The sequence below is a fragment of the Mobula hypostoma genome, chromosome 9 (genome assembly GCF_963921235.1).
Source record: "Mobula hypostoma chromosome 9, sMobHyp1.1, whole genome shotgun sequence".
Taxonomy (NCBI): Eukaryota; Metazoa; Chordata; class Chondrichthyes; order Myliobatiformes; family Myliobatidae; genus Mobula; species Mobula hypostoma.
Genome location: NC_086105.1, coordinates 149420263 through 149440008, shown reverse-complemented (window position 1 = coordinate 149440008; position 19746 = coordinate 149420263). Strand labels below are relative to the sequence as shown.

The following is a 19746-nucleotide window of genomic DNA, read 5'->3' as shown; positions in this document are numbered from 1 at the left end:
CTGTCAACCCCATTCTCCTGCCTTCTTCCCGTACCCTTTGACGCCCTGACTAACCAAGAACCTAGCAACCTCTGCTTTAAGTATACCTAATGACTTGGCTTCCACAGCTGTCTGTGGCAACAAATTCCAGATTCACCATCCTCTGGCCATCAGACACTCTTTATTCATTAACCCTTTAATTCTTGGGACCATTCTCATGAACCTTGTCAGGACCACATCCTTTGTTAGATATGGGACCTCACAATGATCCAAATGTGGTCTGACCAGTAAAGTGAAGCTGGTAATGCACACCTCTCCTGCTTTCAAAGTGGCACAAGTGACCCAGAGCACTAAGGAAGAGAAGGAGTTAAGCCCTTACCTCACAGACCGTGCAGTGCCACCGTGTTTCCACGTGGTGCTTGCACTCATTACACGTGTAAACGAACCGGTCCTGGCCTTGATTGTGCAACTCCACCAGCATACACATGGTGGACCACTTTGCACGCCGCAGCGAGGAAAACTCCAGGTGTTTGTCCCTGGCCAGGGTCAGAAAAGCATCACGGCCATCCATCAGATCGCAGCTCAGCAGTGCGTCAGGGTCCACAACAGATGGTAAGGTATTCACCACTGGCCCAGCGTGAAAATGGATAACAAAAAATACCTGAAAAACAAGGAATAGCAAAGACTGGCTTATCAACACAGCTCTGAACATTAATGCTAGCTGCAAATTCAGTGCACTTTAAAGTAATCCACCAGGATCAACAGACTCAAAAAGAGTTACTTTCCCCAAGCAGCAGGGCTGATCAACACCTCCACCCACTAAACCATCCCTCCACACTCCCCAACCACCACTACTTTATCAGAAACACCTTAGCTACAAATACTCCTGTGCCTAGTGTCACTTTATGGATGTAGAATGTGAGGGTGGGAGAGAGTGACGGATTCTCAAGTTGGGGAACTCAAAATAAAAAACAACGCCTTAGACTGTGACTTTAACATCGAAACAGTGACTGCTTGACTCCCTTCTCGCTGTGGAAGGAGTTATATCTTGCTAGTGAGAGAGAGAGCCTGAAGGATGTTGAATTGTTGGAATGAACAGTGCTTTTTTGATGTACTGTAACCATGGTCTCTCTCTGGGAGCTTTTTGCTGTTACTTGCGTGGCAGCTGGTGGGAATGATGATGCTTTTTGCTAGAATTAGTGGGGGGAGAATTGACACTGTTTGTTGCCGCTTCTGCGTGGGAGGAGGATGGAGGCTTTGGGGCTCTTATGTTTTTCTGTCATTCATTCTTTGGGATTTTTCTTCTGTTTTGAGGATGTCTTTGGAGAGTAAAAACTTAAGGTTGTACATTGTATAAATTCTCTGATATTAAATAGAACCACTATGTCAGTTGCTTGGAACTCAGCATTGACTAACTACAGTAACAATTAAAGCTACAGCAGTTATGCAGAGATAAGGAATAACTGGTGAGGTATAATATAATTAAGCAGGATTATTTATAAATTTGAAATCTAATACAACAGGTTCTCCAGAATTCTCTAGATTCTTGGTGGAATGTGCTCCATCTCTTTTGACATCCTCAAGAGGTTCTCGTTCCATTCTAAGCAATGATACTGACTATCAGCAAACTACCTAAATGAGGGGATGACCAATTCTGCCATACATACCCTTCACCATGGGGTTTACCTGATTACAATAGGAGTGGGACTCCTTTCACCCCAGAGGTTAACTTTTTAGATATTCAGCAGAAGCACAACTGCCAGTAGTGCTTTGGGAAAGAAGAACAAATTGGGAAGACAAAACAACTGCTTGGGCTGGCCGAGTCTAAATCTCCGATGCAGTTAGTACCTCTTTATGCTTTTCCATTGTGGCATACAGCTTCTGTGACAAGTCATTGGCTACATTCGGCATTCCGGGTTTTTTCTTGTTAGCTCGACTAATGCTGCTTTTATTCTTGTTGGTTTTCTTATTGTTCTTTTTCTTTGCGTTTTTGCTGTCTCCTTTCTTTCCCTGGAAAATAAAAAGGGCATTGAAACAATTTTCTGTATTGCACAGCAGTCTTCTTAACTGTTACTTTACACAGAGATTTCTTACAGCTTTGCTGCCTTCTGATGTACCAACACAGTCGATATTCATGCTTGCATTCTGGATACTTAAAAGCACTTCTGTCAAAGGACTATGAATTTGCCCTGTCTGTATTAACCCAAGCACACAGTGATCATGCAGAGCCCACAGGTCTCTGACAGGAATTGGCCACTCTACCCAGGTACAGCACACAAATGAATGCGTTGTTTTCACATTAGATAATTACAGAGAGTCATAGAACACTATAGCACAGAAACAGGTCCTTTAGCCCATCTAGTCTGTGCTGACCTATTTATTTGCCTAGCTCCATCAACCTGCACCCAGACCATATCCCTCCATACCCCTCCCATCCATGTACCTATCCAAACTTCTCTCAATCAAATCCACATCCACCACTTGTGCTGGCAAGCTTGATTCACAATCTCACCATCCTCTAAGTGAAGAAATTTCCCTTAATGTTCTTCTTAAATATTTCACCTTTCACCCTTAACCCTTGACTTCTAGTTGTGGTCTCATCCAACCTCAGTAAAAAAAGCCTGCTTGCCCCTTTCTATGCCCCTCATAATTTTGTATACCTCTATAAAATCTCCCCTCTTTCTTCTACACTCCAGGGAATAAAGTCCTATTCTATTCAACCTTTCCCTAACTCAGGTCTTCAGGTCCCAGCAACAGCCTTGTAAATTTTCTCTGTTGCATCACTACCGTTGCGACTGAATATTCCTGAAGGGTATGAGTATGAACTATCTCCATGAGTGCTCTGCACTTTGAAACAGGATCTGTTGCTCACTCACAAACTCCTCACCAACAGAACTATTGGTCTCATGCAACTGCTGTAATGTTGAACTTCAAACATCAAATGCTCATCATTTGACCAAATCCCCCGAGATTCAAATTAACATGAGGCCAAATACCAAAACACAGACTAGAGGAATATTTCAATTTAAATCAGTTTAAAATACTATATTTTTCTTGTACAAATAACCCAGTTAATGAACTTCTGGTCAATATCAATAAACTTATCAACAATGGGGCACACGGTATACAAGTTCCTAAGAGGAAGAGAAGCACTGATTTTGTTTCTCTCCATCATGCTGCCTGATTTGATCTGTTCTCTTTTTATTTCAAGGATTAAAGATTAGTTTTATTTCTCACGCATACATTGATACATTCAGTGAACTGTGATGCGTCATTTTTGTGTCAATGACCTACACAGTCTGAGGATGTACTGGGAATAGCACACAAGTGTCGCCATACTTCTGGCACCAACACAGGGTGCCCACAACTTACTAATGATAACCCGTCCATCTTTGGGATGTGGGAGGGAACTGGAGCACCCGGGGGAAACCCACACAGTCACGAGGAGAATGTACAAACTCCTTACAGACAGCGGCGGGAATTGAACCAACGGGTAATTACTGAAATCTTTTCACATTCCCAGCATTCACAGTATATTGCAAGTGTGAATAAGGAACTGTTGAAACAGTAAACTGTAAAACATTAGGTCATTAGGTATGAGAGAGTAGGCCGGATTGACTCACTTCCTGCTTTATGGCCTGTAACCAAACGGTTAAAACAAACATTCCTGCAAGTTTAATATCCATGAATGTCATATCAGTCACTTCTCAACACTCACATCCGGGGTTTCACTAGGAATGCTGTTCTCCTCTCTTTTCCGTTCTTCTTCTTCCTGCTCCAGCTCTTTTATGCTTTCTTCAAGTACGTTGGGCCAGAAATCACCTTCGAAATAAGGCAACTCATTTGCACTGATCAGTCGATCCTCTGTTGCTTGTTTGAAGATATCCTGGCAGCAAATTAAAACTAAATTAACATCAAATGACATGTCTTGTCCTATGTAGGAGTGCATATAGTATAGGATGTACTTGTGGAAAATATTCAAAGGTTGTTAGAGAATGGAATGTCCTGTTATTTTAAAATACAGACACACATTTCATACAGAAGCACATCGATTATGGCGAAAGTCAGCAGCTCAAATGTACTATCTTTGCTCTTTTGGTGGCCAGCCATGACGGCCAGCAGCCTCCCCACCATCGAGGACACCTTCTAAAGACGATGCTCAAAAAACCGACATCCATCATTATGGGCCACCATCACCCAGGCAATGCCCTCTTCTGATCGCTACCATCAAGGTGGAGGTACAGGAGTCTGAAGACACACACTCAACATTTCAGAAACAGCTTCTTCCCCTCCACCACCAGATTTCTGAATGGACAATGAACCCATCAACTCACCTCACCATTTTTGCTCTTTTTGCACTGCTTATTGATTGTAATCTATAGATTTTTATGTATTGCTGGTGTAAAACAACAAATTTCACCACATATGTAGTGGTATTAAACCTGATTCTAACTGATTTTGCATTTGATACTCAATGAATTGGTTTGATGACAGAGAAAGAGATAAACTCTAAAACTGCTGATGGAAGTGAATGGTTCTGAAATCAAGCTGAGGCACAGGGAATTGAACCACACTTCAACCACAATAGATGCCTCAATTATTGCTGATAATTGTGTTCAGGTATCTCACCCAGTCCCTCAATACCACCTCTCAGGTTAAGAAAGCACAACAGCCCTCCTCCACCCCAATCTAACCAATTTTTACAGAAGTACCATGCAGTGTCCTGACCGTCTGGTACAGGAATTGCAAGGCATCTGACTGCAAGACCCCACAAAGGATTGCGAGGATCATTGGGGTCTGTCTTCCACCCATCAGAGATACTTATCAGGGGCGCTGCGTAAGCAGGGCTCTTAGCATCGTCAACGATCCCTGCCATCTGCCCAACAGTCTTTTTGGCCCCCTCTCATCAGGCAGGAGGCACCGTAGTATTAGGACAAGAACTGTGAGGATGGGAAACAGCTTCTTCCTCCAGGCTGTTAAGACTACTGAACTCCCTGGCACCACCCAGGTCTCATCACGTATGAAGCCCCAGTCGCAATATACTGTTTACTTTTTTAACTTGTGTTACAAATGCACCTTTTATTTCTGAATTTATTTGTGGTAATAGTACTTTATGTGCTGCGTGTGTTAGTTATATGTACTGTGCTGGTCTGGGGGAACGCTGATCTGTTTGGCAGTACATATACATATGGTTGAATGCCAATAAACTTGAACTTAATGAACACTGTGTACATGATGAATACTGCTTCCTTCTTCCCTGGCTATCCCCAAACTCAGTAAAAATAGCTATATTGTACTTACTTTTATACTTAAAGCTGTTGAAGCATGCATATATAAAAGTTTAAAAAGAAAGTGAAAATAACTAAGCACGGCAGTTCGTGCAGCTAATTAATACCATCACCCTGGTGGCTGCTCTGCAAACTAATGGTGCCAAATTCAAACATGTCAGACCAAGAAACAGCAGACCACAGAACACCGGACCAGGAAACAGCAGACCACAGTTTCATCTACAGTAATATTCTGATTGTTACACATTTAAAAGTCAGGAATTCTGAACTCACTCATTGTAATTCCTATCCCCACTCCCATTCCAACATGTTGGTCCATAACCTCCTCTCTCGCCATGATGAGTCACTCTCATGTTGAGCAGCAACACCTCATATTCCGTCTAAGCAGCCTCCAATATGATGGCATGAACATCAATTTCTCCTTCTGGTAATTCCCCCCCCCCACCTCTTCTATTCCCCCTTCTGGCCTCTTACTTCTCCTCACCTGCCTATTACCTCTTCCCAGGTCCCCCCCTTCCTTTTTTCCCACGGTCCACTCTCCTCTCCTATCAGATTCCTCTTCTCCAGCCCTTTAACTTTCCCACCCATCTGGCTTCACCCATCAACTTGCAGCTAGTCTCCTTCCACCGTCACTCCCCCCAACTTTTTATTCTGGAATCTTCCCCCTTCCTTTCCAGTCCTGATGAAAGGTCTCAGCCCGCAATGTTGACTGTTATTCCCCTCTATAGATGCTGCCTGATCTGCTGAGTTTCTCCAGCATTTTGTGTGTGTGCTGTTCTAGCACTCACGTTAGAGAAACTTGGGAAAGTAAAAAGAAAGTATTTAAGTTATCCAACAGACAAAAAAGAAACTTTCCACTTCCATAGGCTTCAATGAACATCCAGGCAGCAATGTAAAATCCATGGACCTCAAAGCTTCAAGACACATGATGGAATAATCAGAAATCCTTTCCCAGCAGCAGAAAATAGGATTTCCCATTTCTGAACTTGAAGTACTTTGGAGCTACCCAGAGTACAGTGAGTAGCCCCAGCTGTTACAATCCACAACCAGTCGTTCTGATAGCTAATAACATAGTTTGAACAAATACTTTAACACAGACATAGGATTATAATTGTTCAGCTTATTTGGACAAAGCTTTACTTTAAGGGTAGCTTTTCCACGATTTATCCTTATTCCATTTGGGAGCTGGAATATTTGAACAACAAGAGACTGTAAGAGTAACAAGAAGTCAGGATCAAATATTGGTTGTGCAAGACTCCACTGGTCAGCATTACAAAGCAACTGGATTATACTGAGACATTCATGGCAACTAATAATAGAAGAACAAACCTTGTAATCGTGTATGATTCGCTCAGCAAATGCTTTATCCAGCATTTTCTTATACCATTCCTGCAACCGTTTAGGTTTGGGGATCTTCTGATCAGCTGGGTGACAGTGGAAGATGTAATCATCACCTTCACTGGGAGGACATGCCCATATATGGCCTTGTGTAAACCTGTGCATAACAGCAGATCAGAGGCAAAATAAATAATTCAGTGAGTTGTAGCTAGTGTATCACAGATAGGTGAATGTGCACAGTCTTTCTCCCAAGGTTGGGAAATCACAAACTGGAGAACATAGGTTTAAGGTGAGCAGGAAGAGATTTAATAGGAACCTGAGGGGCAATTTTTTCTTTATGCAAACGGTGGTTAGTATATGGAACAAGTTGCTAGAGGAAGTAGTTGAGGCAGTTACATTAATGATGTTGAGAATGTACATGGATAGGAGATATTTAGACCATAATCTTTTTTATACTATGGATCCATCCCATTAAGCAAGGGGGTCTGTGGACCCCTGGTTGGGAAGAGGGATATGGGCCAAATGGGACCAGCTTAGCTGGGAATCCTGGTTGGCATGGTCCAGTTGGACCGAAGAGCCTGTTTCTGTGCTGTAGGACTCTTTGACTCTACTATCCTCATCTAAAGAATGCAAGGAAAACTGCTACGTTTACCTACATATTTCAGAATAAATTGCAACTGTTCAAAGATATTCCATCTGGATGTAGATGAAACTGTACTTCAAAATACAAGGAATGTAACAAGAGCCGTATAACTCATCTCCTTCTACCCAAGGCCACAAGCTTATCAATCACCCCTGCTGTGGACCACCTGGAGGTCCGTCCAAGACGCTCTCACTACATGCACGTGCAGTTCAACTCTTTGAGTGATTATGCAGAAAATTTGAAGTTAATAACTCATCTCCTTCTACCTTAGGCCACTGACTTATCAATCACCCCTGCTGTGGACCACTTCTGCAAAGAAGGGATCCGTGTGCTCCACAACTGCTGGACTAAGTGTGTAAATGTAGGAGGGGACTATGTTGAAAAATAAATGTGCTAGGTTTTCTAAAATGGACCCTTTCTACCTTAGGCTACAAACTTATCAATCATCCCTCTTAAAACAAAATGTTTTGGAACAGGATAAACAAGGGAAACTCATTTGTAATGGAAGCATTTTATGAGTTATAAAAAGAACCAGGAAAAGTATGACTATTGGGAATGCATTTGAATAATAGATGAGATAGGAGAAGGGCACAGCATATCCATAACACAAATCATTACACACAATAACTAACAAAAAATCCAAAGTGCTAAAGTGGAACTTACCCAAGTTTTTTCACATACTCCAGGTAACCAATTAAGATTTCATGATAAACTGCAGTTCGCAGGCATCGTGGGCGGAAAAAGTGAATACTGTCAAGGTATGATATGTACACACGCCTGCGAGAACAACAATGTCAGAGAAAGGTAAGTGATGGGAAAACAAAGTGTCTACTGTAGAATCAAGTCCATGACAGCTGAAAATCTAGTTTCACTACGCTCTCTAGCTCTTGATTAGTTTTCCAGATAACGGGACAACAATGCTTTGAGTATTTAAGCCCATCTAGAGTTCAAGGCTCTTACCGTCATCTCCGTTAAGAAGCTCTTCCTTCCCTCCCTTTAATCTTTCCACTATTTACTTTAAATCCAGTTACTGACCTCTCTATTAAGGTTCCCATTCAACCCATCTGTATATCTCAGCTTTACACTATTGGGGTAAAAATACATCTTTCCTATAACAATTATTTTGTTTCATCATTCAAATTTCAAAATGTTTAACTGAATCTCATTCATTACAGTTGAGTGAAATGAACCTGTATTTCACTAAAGAAACACACAAAATAGTGGAAGAACTCAGCAGGTCAGGCAGTATCTATGGAAATAGATAAACAGTCAACATTTCAGGTCAAGACCCTTCTACAGGACTCAGGTCTCAGCCTCCAATGTTGAATGTTTATTTTTCCCCATAGACGCTGCCTGGCCTGCTGAGATCCTGCAGCATTTTGTGTGTTGCTCTGGATTTCCAGCACCTGCGGAATTGCTTGTGTTTATGATTTGCTGTCCCTTACCCAGTGTACAGCATTCTGCCAAAGTCTCAGGCACAAATATATCCAGCACAGTACTATATTTGTCAACGTGGAGCAGACAGCAAGTCTATAAATCAGGCAGGAAAAAAGGATGCAGGGAATGTCCAGGGTGGAATGTCCCGGGACAGGTGTAGGACAAGTGGCACAGAAGGAGTACCAGAGACGGTACATGGGGTGGGTGCAGACACACCCGGCAAAGGCACTCGATTCCAAACTACTGGTTTACTGATCATTACAGATTGTCTCTCTGGTGCTTCCTGTTCCTCCCTCTCCTCACTCCCCCCTTTCCCCACCATGATTTCCCTCTACCCCCTCCCACTCTCAGTCCACAATAGAGACCCATATCAGAATCAGGTTTATCATCACTCACATTTGTCATGAAATTTGTTTTATTTTGTGGCAGCAGTACAGTGCAATACACAAAATTACTATAGTACTGTGCAAAAGCCTTAGGCCTCCTAGCTATATACAAGTGCCGAAGATTTCTGCACAGTCCTGTAGATAAAAATGAAGCAAATGAGTCTGTAAGCAAATAACCTGCTAACCAAACTGCAGGCATGATGTGTCAGTACCTTGTGTTAGGAGTTGGACATTCAGAGCCATATTCCTGTACGTGCATTCCGAAGAAACAGACGTCTACACCATCGATCTCTTCAAAAGCAAACAGTGCTTTTGTTCTGTAAGGAAAAGTTTCTGACATTTCACCTGTATCCACAAACCTGAAATTTGAAAATGAGACACGATTATGGAGATTTACATTTGGTCACCATTTTCTCTCAACTACAAATATAAAAAACTCATCAGGTGAACACGCAAGATTAGGGTAGGGCATGAACTGAAGAACTGTCATTTAAGTTGCTGGTGAACGCAGCAGGCCAGGCAGCATTTAAATTCTGTTTCAAATTAAATTAAACAAAACTAAACTGTCAAAAACGGAAACCCAAAGATTAGTTTTACTTGTTACATGTGCAACGAAATTACAGTGAAATGCGTCATTTACGTCAACAATCAACACTGTCTGAGGATCTGCTGGGGGCTGCCACAAGTGTCAACTTGCTTCCAGTGCCCACGTACCACGCTTACAGTTTACTAACCCTAACCTGTACAGCTTTGGAAGATGGCAGGAGGGCAAAGACTGGAGGAAATCCACTCGGTCATGGGGACAATGTACAAACTCTTTGCAGACAGTGGTGGAAAGTGAACCCCGGTCGTTGATTACTAGCGCTGGGCCAACCACTACACTACCGTGCCATCCGTAGTTTGCCCTTTCTTCCCGAATCCATCAGGTGAACGCTGAGCTGCACTAACAACCTGAGGCAGTAAGTAAATAGAAAAATACTGCAGAATATTTGTTCTCACTGGATATGAAAAAATATGAAAGAAAGTCAGAAAGTAGTGGCCACACTCAGTAGGTAAGACTGCCTGATGTGCTGTCTGTTTCCAGAACTTCCTGCTGTTAATGTGATGGTAAATCTCACATTTCTTCAGATCAAGGAGCTCAGCTCCTTATCTTCTGGCAGTTTGTCATAAGCAACAAACAATAGCCATACTTTACTGATCCCGGGGGAAATTGGTTTTTGCTACAGTTGCACCATAAATAATAAATAGTAATAGAACCATAAATAGTTAAATAGTAATATGTAAATTATGCCAGTAAATTATGAAATAAGTCCAGGACCAGCCTATTGTCTGACCCTCCAAGGGAGGAGTTGTAAAGTTTGATGGCCACAGGCAGGAATGACTTCCTATGACGCTCTGTGCTGCATCTTGGTGGAATGAGTCTCTGGCTGAATGTACTCCTGTGCCCACCCAGTACATTATGTAGTGGATGGGAGACATTGACCAAGATGGCATGCAACTTGGACAGCATCCTCTTTTCAGACACCACCGTCAGAGAGTCCAGTTCCATCCCCACAACATCACTGGCCTTACGAATGAGTTTGTTGATTCTGTTGGTGTCTGCTACCCTCAGCCTGCTGCCCCAGCACACAACAGCAAACATGATCACACTGGCCACCACAGACTCGTAGAATATCCTCAGCATCGTCCGACAGATGTTAAAGGACCTCAGTCTCCTCAGGAAATAGAGATGGCTCTGACCCTTCTTGTAGACAGCCTCAATGTTCTTTGACCAGTCCATTTTATTGTCAATCTGTATCCCCAGGTATTTGTAATCCTCCACCATGTCCACACTGACCCCCTGGATGGAAACAGGAGTCACCAGTACCTTAGCTCTCCTCAGGTCTACCACCAGCTCCTTAGTCTTTTTCACATTAAGCTGCAGATAATGGGTCTAAAGCAACACACGCAAAATGCTGGAGGAACTCAGCAGGGCAGGGAGGTTTCAGGGACTATAGTGCCCTGCAGGTACTACTGCAACTGCAGCAAGTAGTCTTGTACTCTGACTTCTTTCTGCTTCACTTATTTCATGAGATGCCCTTTCTCCCCATCTGTACATCCCTCAGTGATCTTCTCATAACCACCAATATCCTCAACCTTCTGGCACTTACTCCCTTTCCAAACTCGCTCTGTAAGACACTGGAGCAGAATCAGGCCATTCGGCCCATCGAGTCTGCTCCACCATTTCACCATGGCTGATTTATTATCCTCTCAGCCCCATTCTCCTGCCTTCTCCCTGTAACCTTTGACACCCTGACTAATCATAAACCTATAAACCTCCATTTTAAATATACCCAACTACCTGGCCTCCACAGCCGTCTTGCGGCAGTGAATTCTAGATTCACTGCCCTCCGGCTAAAGAAATTCACCCTCATCTCTTTTCTAAAGGGATTCCTTCTATTCTGAGACTGTGCCCTCGAGTTCTAGACTCTCCCACAATAGGAAACATCCTCTCCACGATCACTCTATCTAGGCCTTTCAATAAGATCCCTCCTCATTTTTCTAAACACAAACGAGTACAGGCTGATACTATCAAACATACTCCATGTGTTAACCCTTTCATTCCCAGGATCATTCCCATGAACCAACTCTGGACCCTCTCCAACGTCAGTACACCCTTTCTTAGATATGGGGTCCAAAACTGCTTACATTACTCCATAATAATGCATCCTGTCCAAGCCTAATACAATGTTTTCAGCCCTTTATCACTTACCTCAGGAGCACCATTCCCCCTTCACTGGTTCGCTCTCCCTTCCCGGATCCTTCAGTTCAGAACAGCATCTCCCCCTCAAGAAGTCCATACTAACCCACTAATTATCCAGCTAAAGTATGAGCTTCGATCTTTCTTCCCTCTCAACACTTTTCAGCTTTGTTCGATTTTTGTCTTAGCATGTTCATGTTGTTGGAGTGACGTTGTAACTGTTTGGAACAGTTTGTAACCACCTAAATAAAGCATTTATCCACAGCTGGCTCATCACCCTGACCCTCATTGCATCACCCAGTCACCAAGATTAGCTTCCATTTCAGCTTTTAAACATTCTCCCCAGTGGGGATAGTAAATATTACAAAACTCCCGAGCAGTCGCATCTCTTAGTGCTTCACCACCTCCAGGTGCTTGTTTACTTGCCTGCTTTTCATTCCTGGTTTAACTTCCACTATTTTATCTGAGCTGGATACCACACGGACATAAACTTCCCCAGCTTCTGGATGGTTCTGACGTCTTAGAAATTTGTTCACTCTGTCTTCTAAATGATTCCCTAACCTTGTCGTTTGTAACCCTGGGTACAGAAACTCAGTGTAAGCAAACACATCAGAAATAGTAAAATTTACATTATGAACATTCTAACAAAGAAACCTCTGACCTCCATCATGACCATGTTGTAAATAACTCGGATTCAAACAATTATAGCGTATTAATGTCTGAAAATGTTTGTTCTCACTGGGTATGAAGAGAATGGGGAGAATGTTTCTCATTGGGGGTAAAGCGAAAGGGGAGAATGTTTCGCACTGGGGGTAAATGGGGAGAATGTTTCTCACCGGGGGTAAAGAGAACGGGGAGAATGTTTGTTCTCACTGGGGGTGAAGAGAATGGGGAGAATGTTTCTCACTGGGGATAAAGAGAACGGGGAGAATGTTTGTTCTCACTGGGTATGAAGAGAACGGGGAGAATGTTTCTCACTGGGGGTAAAGAGAAAGGGGAGAATGTTTCGCACTGGGGATAAATAGGGAGAATGTTTCTCACTGGGGGTAAAGAGAACGGGGAGAATGTTTCTCACTGGCATAAAGAGAACAGGGAGAATGTTTCTCACTGGGGGTAAAGAGAAAGGGGAGAATGTTTCTCACTGGGGTAAAGAGAAAGGGGAGAATGTTTCTCACTGGGGTAAAGAGAAAGGGGAGAATGTTTCTCACTGGGGTAAAGCGAACAGGGAGAATGTTTCTCACTGGCAAAAAGAGAACGGGGAGAATGTTTCTCACTGGGGGTAAAGAGAAAGGGGAGAATGTTTCTCACTGAGGTAAAGAGAACGGGGAGAATGTTTCTCACTGGGGGTAAAGAGAAAGGGGAGAATGTTTCTCACTGGGGGTAAAGAGAAAGGGGAGAATGTTTCTCACTGGGGTAAAGCGAACAGGGAGAATGTTTCTCACTGGGGTAAAGCGAACAGGGAGAATGTTTCTCACTGGCAAAAAGAGAACGGGGAGAATGTTTCTCACTGGGGGTAAAGAGAAAGGGGAGAATGTTTCTCACTGAGGTAAAGAGAACGGGGAGAATGTTTCTCACTGGGGGTAAAGAGAAAGGGGAGAATGTTTCTCACTGGGGGTAAAGAGAAAGGGGAGAATGTTTCTCACTGGGGTAAAGAGAAAGGGGAGAATGTTTCTCACTGGGGGTAAAGAGAATGGGGAGAATGTTTCTCACTGGCATAAAGAGAACAGGGAGAATGTTTCTCACTGGGGGTAAAGAGAACGGGGAGAATGTTTCTCACTGGCATAAAGAGAACAGGGAGAATGTTTCTCACTGGGGGTAAAGAGAACGGGGAGAATGTTTCTCACTGGGGGTAAAGAGAAAGGGGAGAATGTTTCTCACTGGGGGTAAAGAGAAAGGGGAGAATGTTTCTCACTGGGGGTAAAGAGAAAGGGGAGAATGTTTCTCACTGGGGGTAAAGAGAAAGGGGAGAATGTTTCTCACTGGGGGTAAAGAGAAAGGGGAGAATGTTTCTCACTGGGGGTAAAGAGAAAGGGGAGAATGTTTCTCACTGGGGTAAAGCGAACAGGGAGAATGTTTCTCACTGGGGTAAAGCGAACAGGGAGAATGTTTCTCACTGGGGTAAAGAAAATGGGGAGAATGTTTCTCACTGAGGGTAAAGAGAAAGGGAAGAACGTCATTCTCATTGGGTATGAAGAGAATGGGGAGACAATCGTATTTATCAACTGACCTCTTGCCTGGAATAAGTGGATGAGGCAGCAATTCTCAACAATGTTTGCCTTCAGTAGTTGGTTTGCACCAACACCGATTATCTTGCTGATTAAAACCGAACAATGACATAGGGATAAATATAGCTGCACTACCATCAATGGGCGAGGGTTTAATAATTTACATATCGAATTGTTGAAAGATTGTAGTGCAACTGACACAAAATAAAGAATTATGGTGAACAGAATTACTGCTTTGTTTGTAATATTTATGAAGTAAAATTTTGATTGTTTTTATATTTCAAAACACTGATGACATGGTATTGCATAAAGGTAATTTTTATACCCCTATGCCTGTATCCCAGGGTATTGAAGAAAATTGAAAATACAGATATAATGATATTGCAAGATGGCCCATGCTTTTATTAATGTAATGTGTATACAGTATACAGTTTCAGGAACAGTTTAAATCTGCCATCAAATTTCTGATTGGACCATAAACACCATCTCACTTATTTTTACACAGCTCATTTATACATTTTTTAAATAAATATTTCTTATCGTAACTTATAGCAATTTAAAAAATGTCTTTCACTGTACTGCCGCCACAAAACAACAAATTTCAATACATGTCATGGTAATAAACTCATTCTGATCCAACTGTATTGTATTGATTGAGAAGTCAACTGAGAATTAAGTGTGCCATGTAAAGCATGAGGATCCCGACCACCCATCCCACAATCTCTCTGACCCACTACCGTCCGGAAGGAGGGACAGCAGCATCAGGACGAGGACTGTCAGACTGAGTAACAGCTTCTTCCCTCAGGCTGTGAGACTAATGAATACCCTGCCACCGCTGAGGTCTCGTCACTGGGACAGCGAGCTGTTTACTGCTTACCTGTGCTGCACACTACATGCATTTTGAATTATATTGTTTATGTGCTGTGTGCGATATGTTTTGTGGGTAGTGTGCAAAACGGGTTTTATTAAAGGTCGTTACTCTTTTTATAATATTCGTACATTGTTAAATATCGTTTATACTCCCTCACAAAATGTTCCTGAGTGTGTTATTTCTTTAGATGCCAAGAAAGCTTTTGATAGAGTAGAATGGCCTTATTTATTTAAGGTGCTTGAAATGTTTAATTTTAGCTTGAAATTTATATCCTGGATTAAACTGTTATATCACTCCCCTGTAGCCTCGGTTCGTACTAACTCTTTAAACTCACCTTTTTTTCCTCTCTTTCGTGGTACTCGACAAGGCTGTCCTCTTAGTCCCCTATTATTTGATATTGCATAGAACCTCTTGCAATTGCTATTCGAGAATCTTCAAATATTACTGGGATAACTTGGGGATTAAAGTCCCATAAATTATCACTCTATGCTGATGATTTACTTTTATATATTTCTAATCCTGAGAGATCCATTCCTGCTGTTTTAGAGTTATTAGCACAATTTGGTCTTTTCTCAGGTTATAAATTAAATCTTAGTAAGAGTGAACTTTTTCCGATTAATAAACATCTTCCCTTATATTATAAATTTCCATTTAAATTGATTAATAATTACTTTTCATATCTTGGGATTAAAATTACTTGTAAACATAAAGATTTATTTAAGACTAACTTTTAACCATTAATAGACCATATTACTCAACTTTCATCTAAATGGTTTCCCTTATATTTAACTTTGATTGGTCGTATTAATGCAGTTAAGATGTTTTTTTTGCCAAAATTTTTATATGTGTTTCAGGCATTACCAATTTTCGTTCCTAAATCTTTTTTTGATAAAGTTGACTCTAAAATTTCTTCATTTATTTGGCAGAATAAGAATCCCGAGACTGGGTAAAATACATTTACAGAAAGCTAAGAGAGATGGAGGTTTAGCATTACCTAACTTTAGATTTTATTATTGGGCTATTAATATTCGACATATGAAATTTTGGTTACTTGACCGGGACATACTATCTATTCCTAAATGGGTAGCATTGGAATTACAATCTGTTCAGGGTTATACACTTGGTTCTATTTTAGGTTCCTCTCTTCCTTTTGATTCGAAACGTCTTAAGCAGGTCTCTAACCCGATAGTTAAATATGCTTTGCGCATTTGGTTTCAATTCAGAAAATTTTTTGATCTTAATCAATTCGGGTTAGCGATTCCTATTTTAGGTAACATATTTTTTCCTCCCTCTTTTACGGATCGCGCTTTTCAAACTTGGAAGACTAAGGGTATTTTACGGTTTTTGGATTTATTTTTAGATGGTTCCCTTATGTCTTTTGAACAATTATCTAATAAATATAACTTATCAAGAATACATTTTTTTAGATATTTACAAGTTAGAAATTTCCTAAGTACTATACTTTCTTCCTTTCCAATGCTTCCTCCTATATATATTTTAGATTCGATAATTAACCTTAATCCATGTCAGAAAGGTGCATCGGCTATGATTTATAATATTATTATGAAACTTAGGAAAGCTCCATTTGATAAGATTAGGGTAGATTGGGAACAGGAATTGGGGCTTACCATTTCTGTGGATGATTGGGGGCAGATTTTACAATTAGTTAATACTTCCTCTATTTGTGCTAAACATTCCCTAATTCAATTTAAAGTGGTTCATAGAGCACATATGTCCAAAGATAAGTTAGCGCGTTTTTACTCGCATATTAATCCTTTCTGTGATAGATGTTCGGGGCAGATAGCCTCTTTAACTCATATGTTTTGGTCTTGCCCTACTTTGGAAACTTTTTGGAGAGATATTTTCAATATTATTTCTAAGGTATTAAATATAGATATCTCTCCTCACCCTATTACTGCTATCTTTGGACTACCTAAAATTTCTAGTAATCTTTCCCCTTCAGCCCGTAGAATGATTGCATTTCTTACTTTAATGGCGAAAAGATGTATTTTACAACATTGGAAAGAGCTTAATGCTCCAACTACCTTTTTTTGGTTTTCTCAGACGATTTTATGTTTGAATTTGGAGAAAATTAGAAGTAACCTTTATGATTCTTCATTTAAATTTGAACAGATTTGGGGACCTTTTATTCGATATTTTCATTTAATGTAATATTTACCCTTCTTGTTTTTTTTCCACTGTTTTAATGGAGGTCGGGATTGAGGACGTGATTTTAAGTTTAACTCTGTTTGGTTTCAAGTTAGCCCATTGCTTTGCCTTGCTTTCAGTTAGCTGCACGGTGGGTTTTTTTTTTGGGGTTTTTTTTTTCTTTTTTTTCCATTGATATATATAAAATTTAGTATACTATTATGTTATCTTGGTTTCTTATGCTTAAATTACATTGTTTGTAGTATTTTCTTTTTGGTATTGTTATCTTTTGGAATTTTATTATACTTTAACATTGTATTAATGTTTATATGGCTTACCTTTTTTGTATACTTACTCAATAAAAAGATTTAAAAAGATAAAGAATCTTTCTGAGTTAAGGGGGTGGAACATGGAATGGATTAGAATACCCAAATCTTGAGATAATGAAGGCATATTTGAGGATTCCAGCCATCTAGAGTTAGACCGCATTTAACAAATGGAAATATGGTCAGAAGTTTATGTCAAAATGAAAGGCTGTGAACAGTTTGATCTGGCCTCTGATATTCAGCAGGAAGACAGATGGAGTTGGTAGCTAGGAAATAAAGTTTCTTGTGGGGATGAAATTTCTGCATCAAACAACAGAGGGTCAAGAGAAATGGTGGACAAGGTGAGGTTGATTGTTGTCATGACATGTGGAAACTAATCCTAAGTTTTACAATGACAGCCAAGAGACAGCATGTAGATGAGATAGGAGAGGGCATAATAGAGGTCCCAATGCACATGTGAGAACAGAAGACAATGCAGCCATCTCTCAGATGTCATGGTAATAAACCCAGATCTCTCATCTGAATGAGCGTCCAACCAGTGTCCCTCATTTGCAGGCTGGTAGAGAGGCATTGTCAAAGACTCCCAACAGGTACAAGGAATAAGGTATAGAATCACTTTTGTGCATCAAACAGTAAAACAAAATACTGTTAACTTGTGACAAATGGGGAACTGCTGATATTCAAAGGGTTTAGGAGTCCATGTACACACACCATTGATGGCGAATAGCAGGGGCAGGAGTTTAGCAGTTGTTTAGGGTTAGGGCCTGGAGTATTGTTATTGTATACGGGATCAGTCTCTCTCCTAAAAGGAAGGGCAACAAAGATCATATAATTGATTATCATACGCAAAATGCTGGAGGAACTCAGCAGGTCAGACAGCATCTATGGAATGAATAAAGTGTTGAACGTTACAGGCAGAGACCCTTCACCAGGACTGGAGAGGAAGGGGGAAGATGCCATAATAAGGCAGGGCGGGGGTGGGATTGGGAAGGAGGACAAGCTGGCAGGTGATAGGGGAAGCCAGGTGGGTGGCGGAGGGGGGAGGGGAGAGAAAGTGAGAAGCTGGGAGAAAAGACAAAGGGCTGGAGAAGGAGGAATCTGATAAGGCAGGAGAGTGGGCCATGAGAGAAAGGGAAGGACGACCACCAGGGGGAGGTGATGGTTTGGTGAGGGGAAGAGAAGAGGTCTGACTGATCTTTAGTTTACGTTGGCTGTATGTGGAGAGAACGAGTAGACTTGGCCTTAATTCCCCCGATTTTAGAAGACTCAGGCTATGTCCACACTAGACCGGATAAATCCGTAACTGAAGCTTTTTCTTTTCGTTTTGACCGCCCACCCACACTGAAATGGTGTTTTCCTCCCCCGAAAACGGAGCTTTTCTAAAATGCTGTCCGGAGTGTTTACATCTGAAAACGCTGGTTGGGCGTTGTAGAGTGTACGAGGTAACCGAAGGTTTTAAAAAACCTGTCGTCCCTTTCATCAGTGAAGAGACTATGGCTATAGGAAAGGTTTCCAGGGTGACCCCTCTGTGGGAGTGGGGAAGATGTTGGTGGGGCCACCCGGGGGTCCGTGTGTTTGTATGTGTAGCTATTGTAGTGGCTGTGAGGTTGGTATTGTGGCGGTGAAAAGTACTGGGGGGGAGCCATCATATTCCTCATCATTGCAAATCCCTCTGCAACAGGGTTAGTCAGTTTGATGTTTGTCATCAGCTGGGTCATACTGTCCGTGAACTCCCTGTCAGTTGCCTCCATACGCTGCAGTATTTGTTTTTTTAGTTCCATGTCCTCCTGCGCGAGAGCCAACAGCTGTCCGTCATTTGGCAATTTCCTTTTAAGTTTTTTCTAGTCTGTAACTGGACAAACGCGCACCAAGTATACGGTTTCCTCTTCACTTGTTTTCTGTAGATGTGTCCTGCACATACCCAGTAGGAGGAGATTCGCCCAAATACCCGTTTTAATGTGGATGGAAGTATTTTCAAAAACGCCTGGTGTGGACGTCTATCGTTTTTACACAAAACTGGCGTTTTCAAAAGTATCCAGTCTAGTGTGGATGTAGCTGCAGAGGCCATCTTATTTAAGCTTATAGGGCTCAACAGTAAGATGCCGGCAGGATGTTTATTCTGGGAGAAAGACTGGAACCAGGGATAATGGTCTCACAATAGTAGATTGGCTGTTTAGCACTGACATGTGGAGAAATGTCTTCACATGGACGGTTAAAATCTTTGGAATTCTCTACCCTTGTGAGCTGTGTAGGCTGTCACTGATTGATTTCAAAACAGATTTATTTCTGGATATTAAGGAAATCAAGGGCTTAGGGCAGGAAAGCCAAGGTATACCAGCCCATGATACTGATAAGCAACGCAGCA

At 41.6% G+C, this 19746-nt stretch overlaps 1 protein-coding gene across 1 annotated transcript in view; it reads right to left on the bottom strand.

Annotated features, from left to right (window-relative positions):
• The window catches only part of crebbpa (CREB binding protein a), a 163091-nt gene that overhangs the window by 3876 nt on the left and 139469 nt on the right, over positions 1–19746 (bottom strand). The window contains exons 24-30 of the mRNA XM_063059452.1: positions 12238–12388; positions 9284–9430; positions 7912–8025; positions 6597–6762; positions 3698–3865; positions 1828–1989; positions 359–640 (exon numbers count right to left, since the gene is read on the bottom strand). Coding sequence (XP_062915522.1) covers positions 359–640; positions 1828–1989; positions 3698–3865; positions 6597–6762; positions 7912–8025; positions 9284–9430; positions 12238–12388 — 1190 coding nt within the window. The remainder of the gene's footprint in view (positions 1–358; positions 641–1827; positions 1990–3697; positions 3866–6596; positions 6763–7911; positions 8026–9283; positions 9431–12237; positions 12389–19746) is intronic.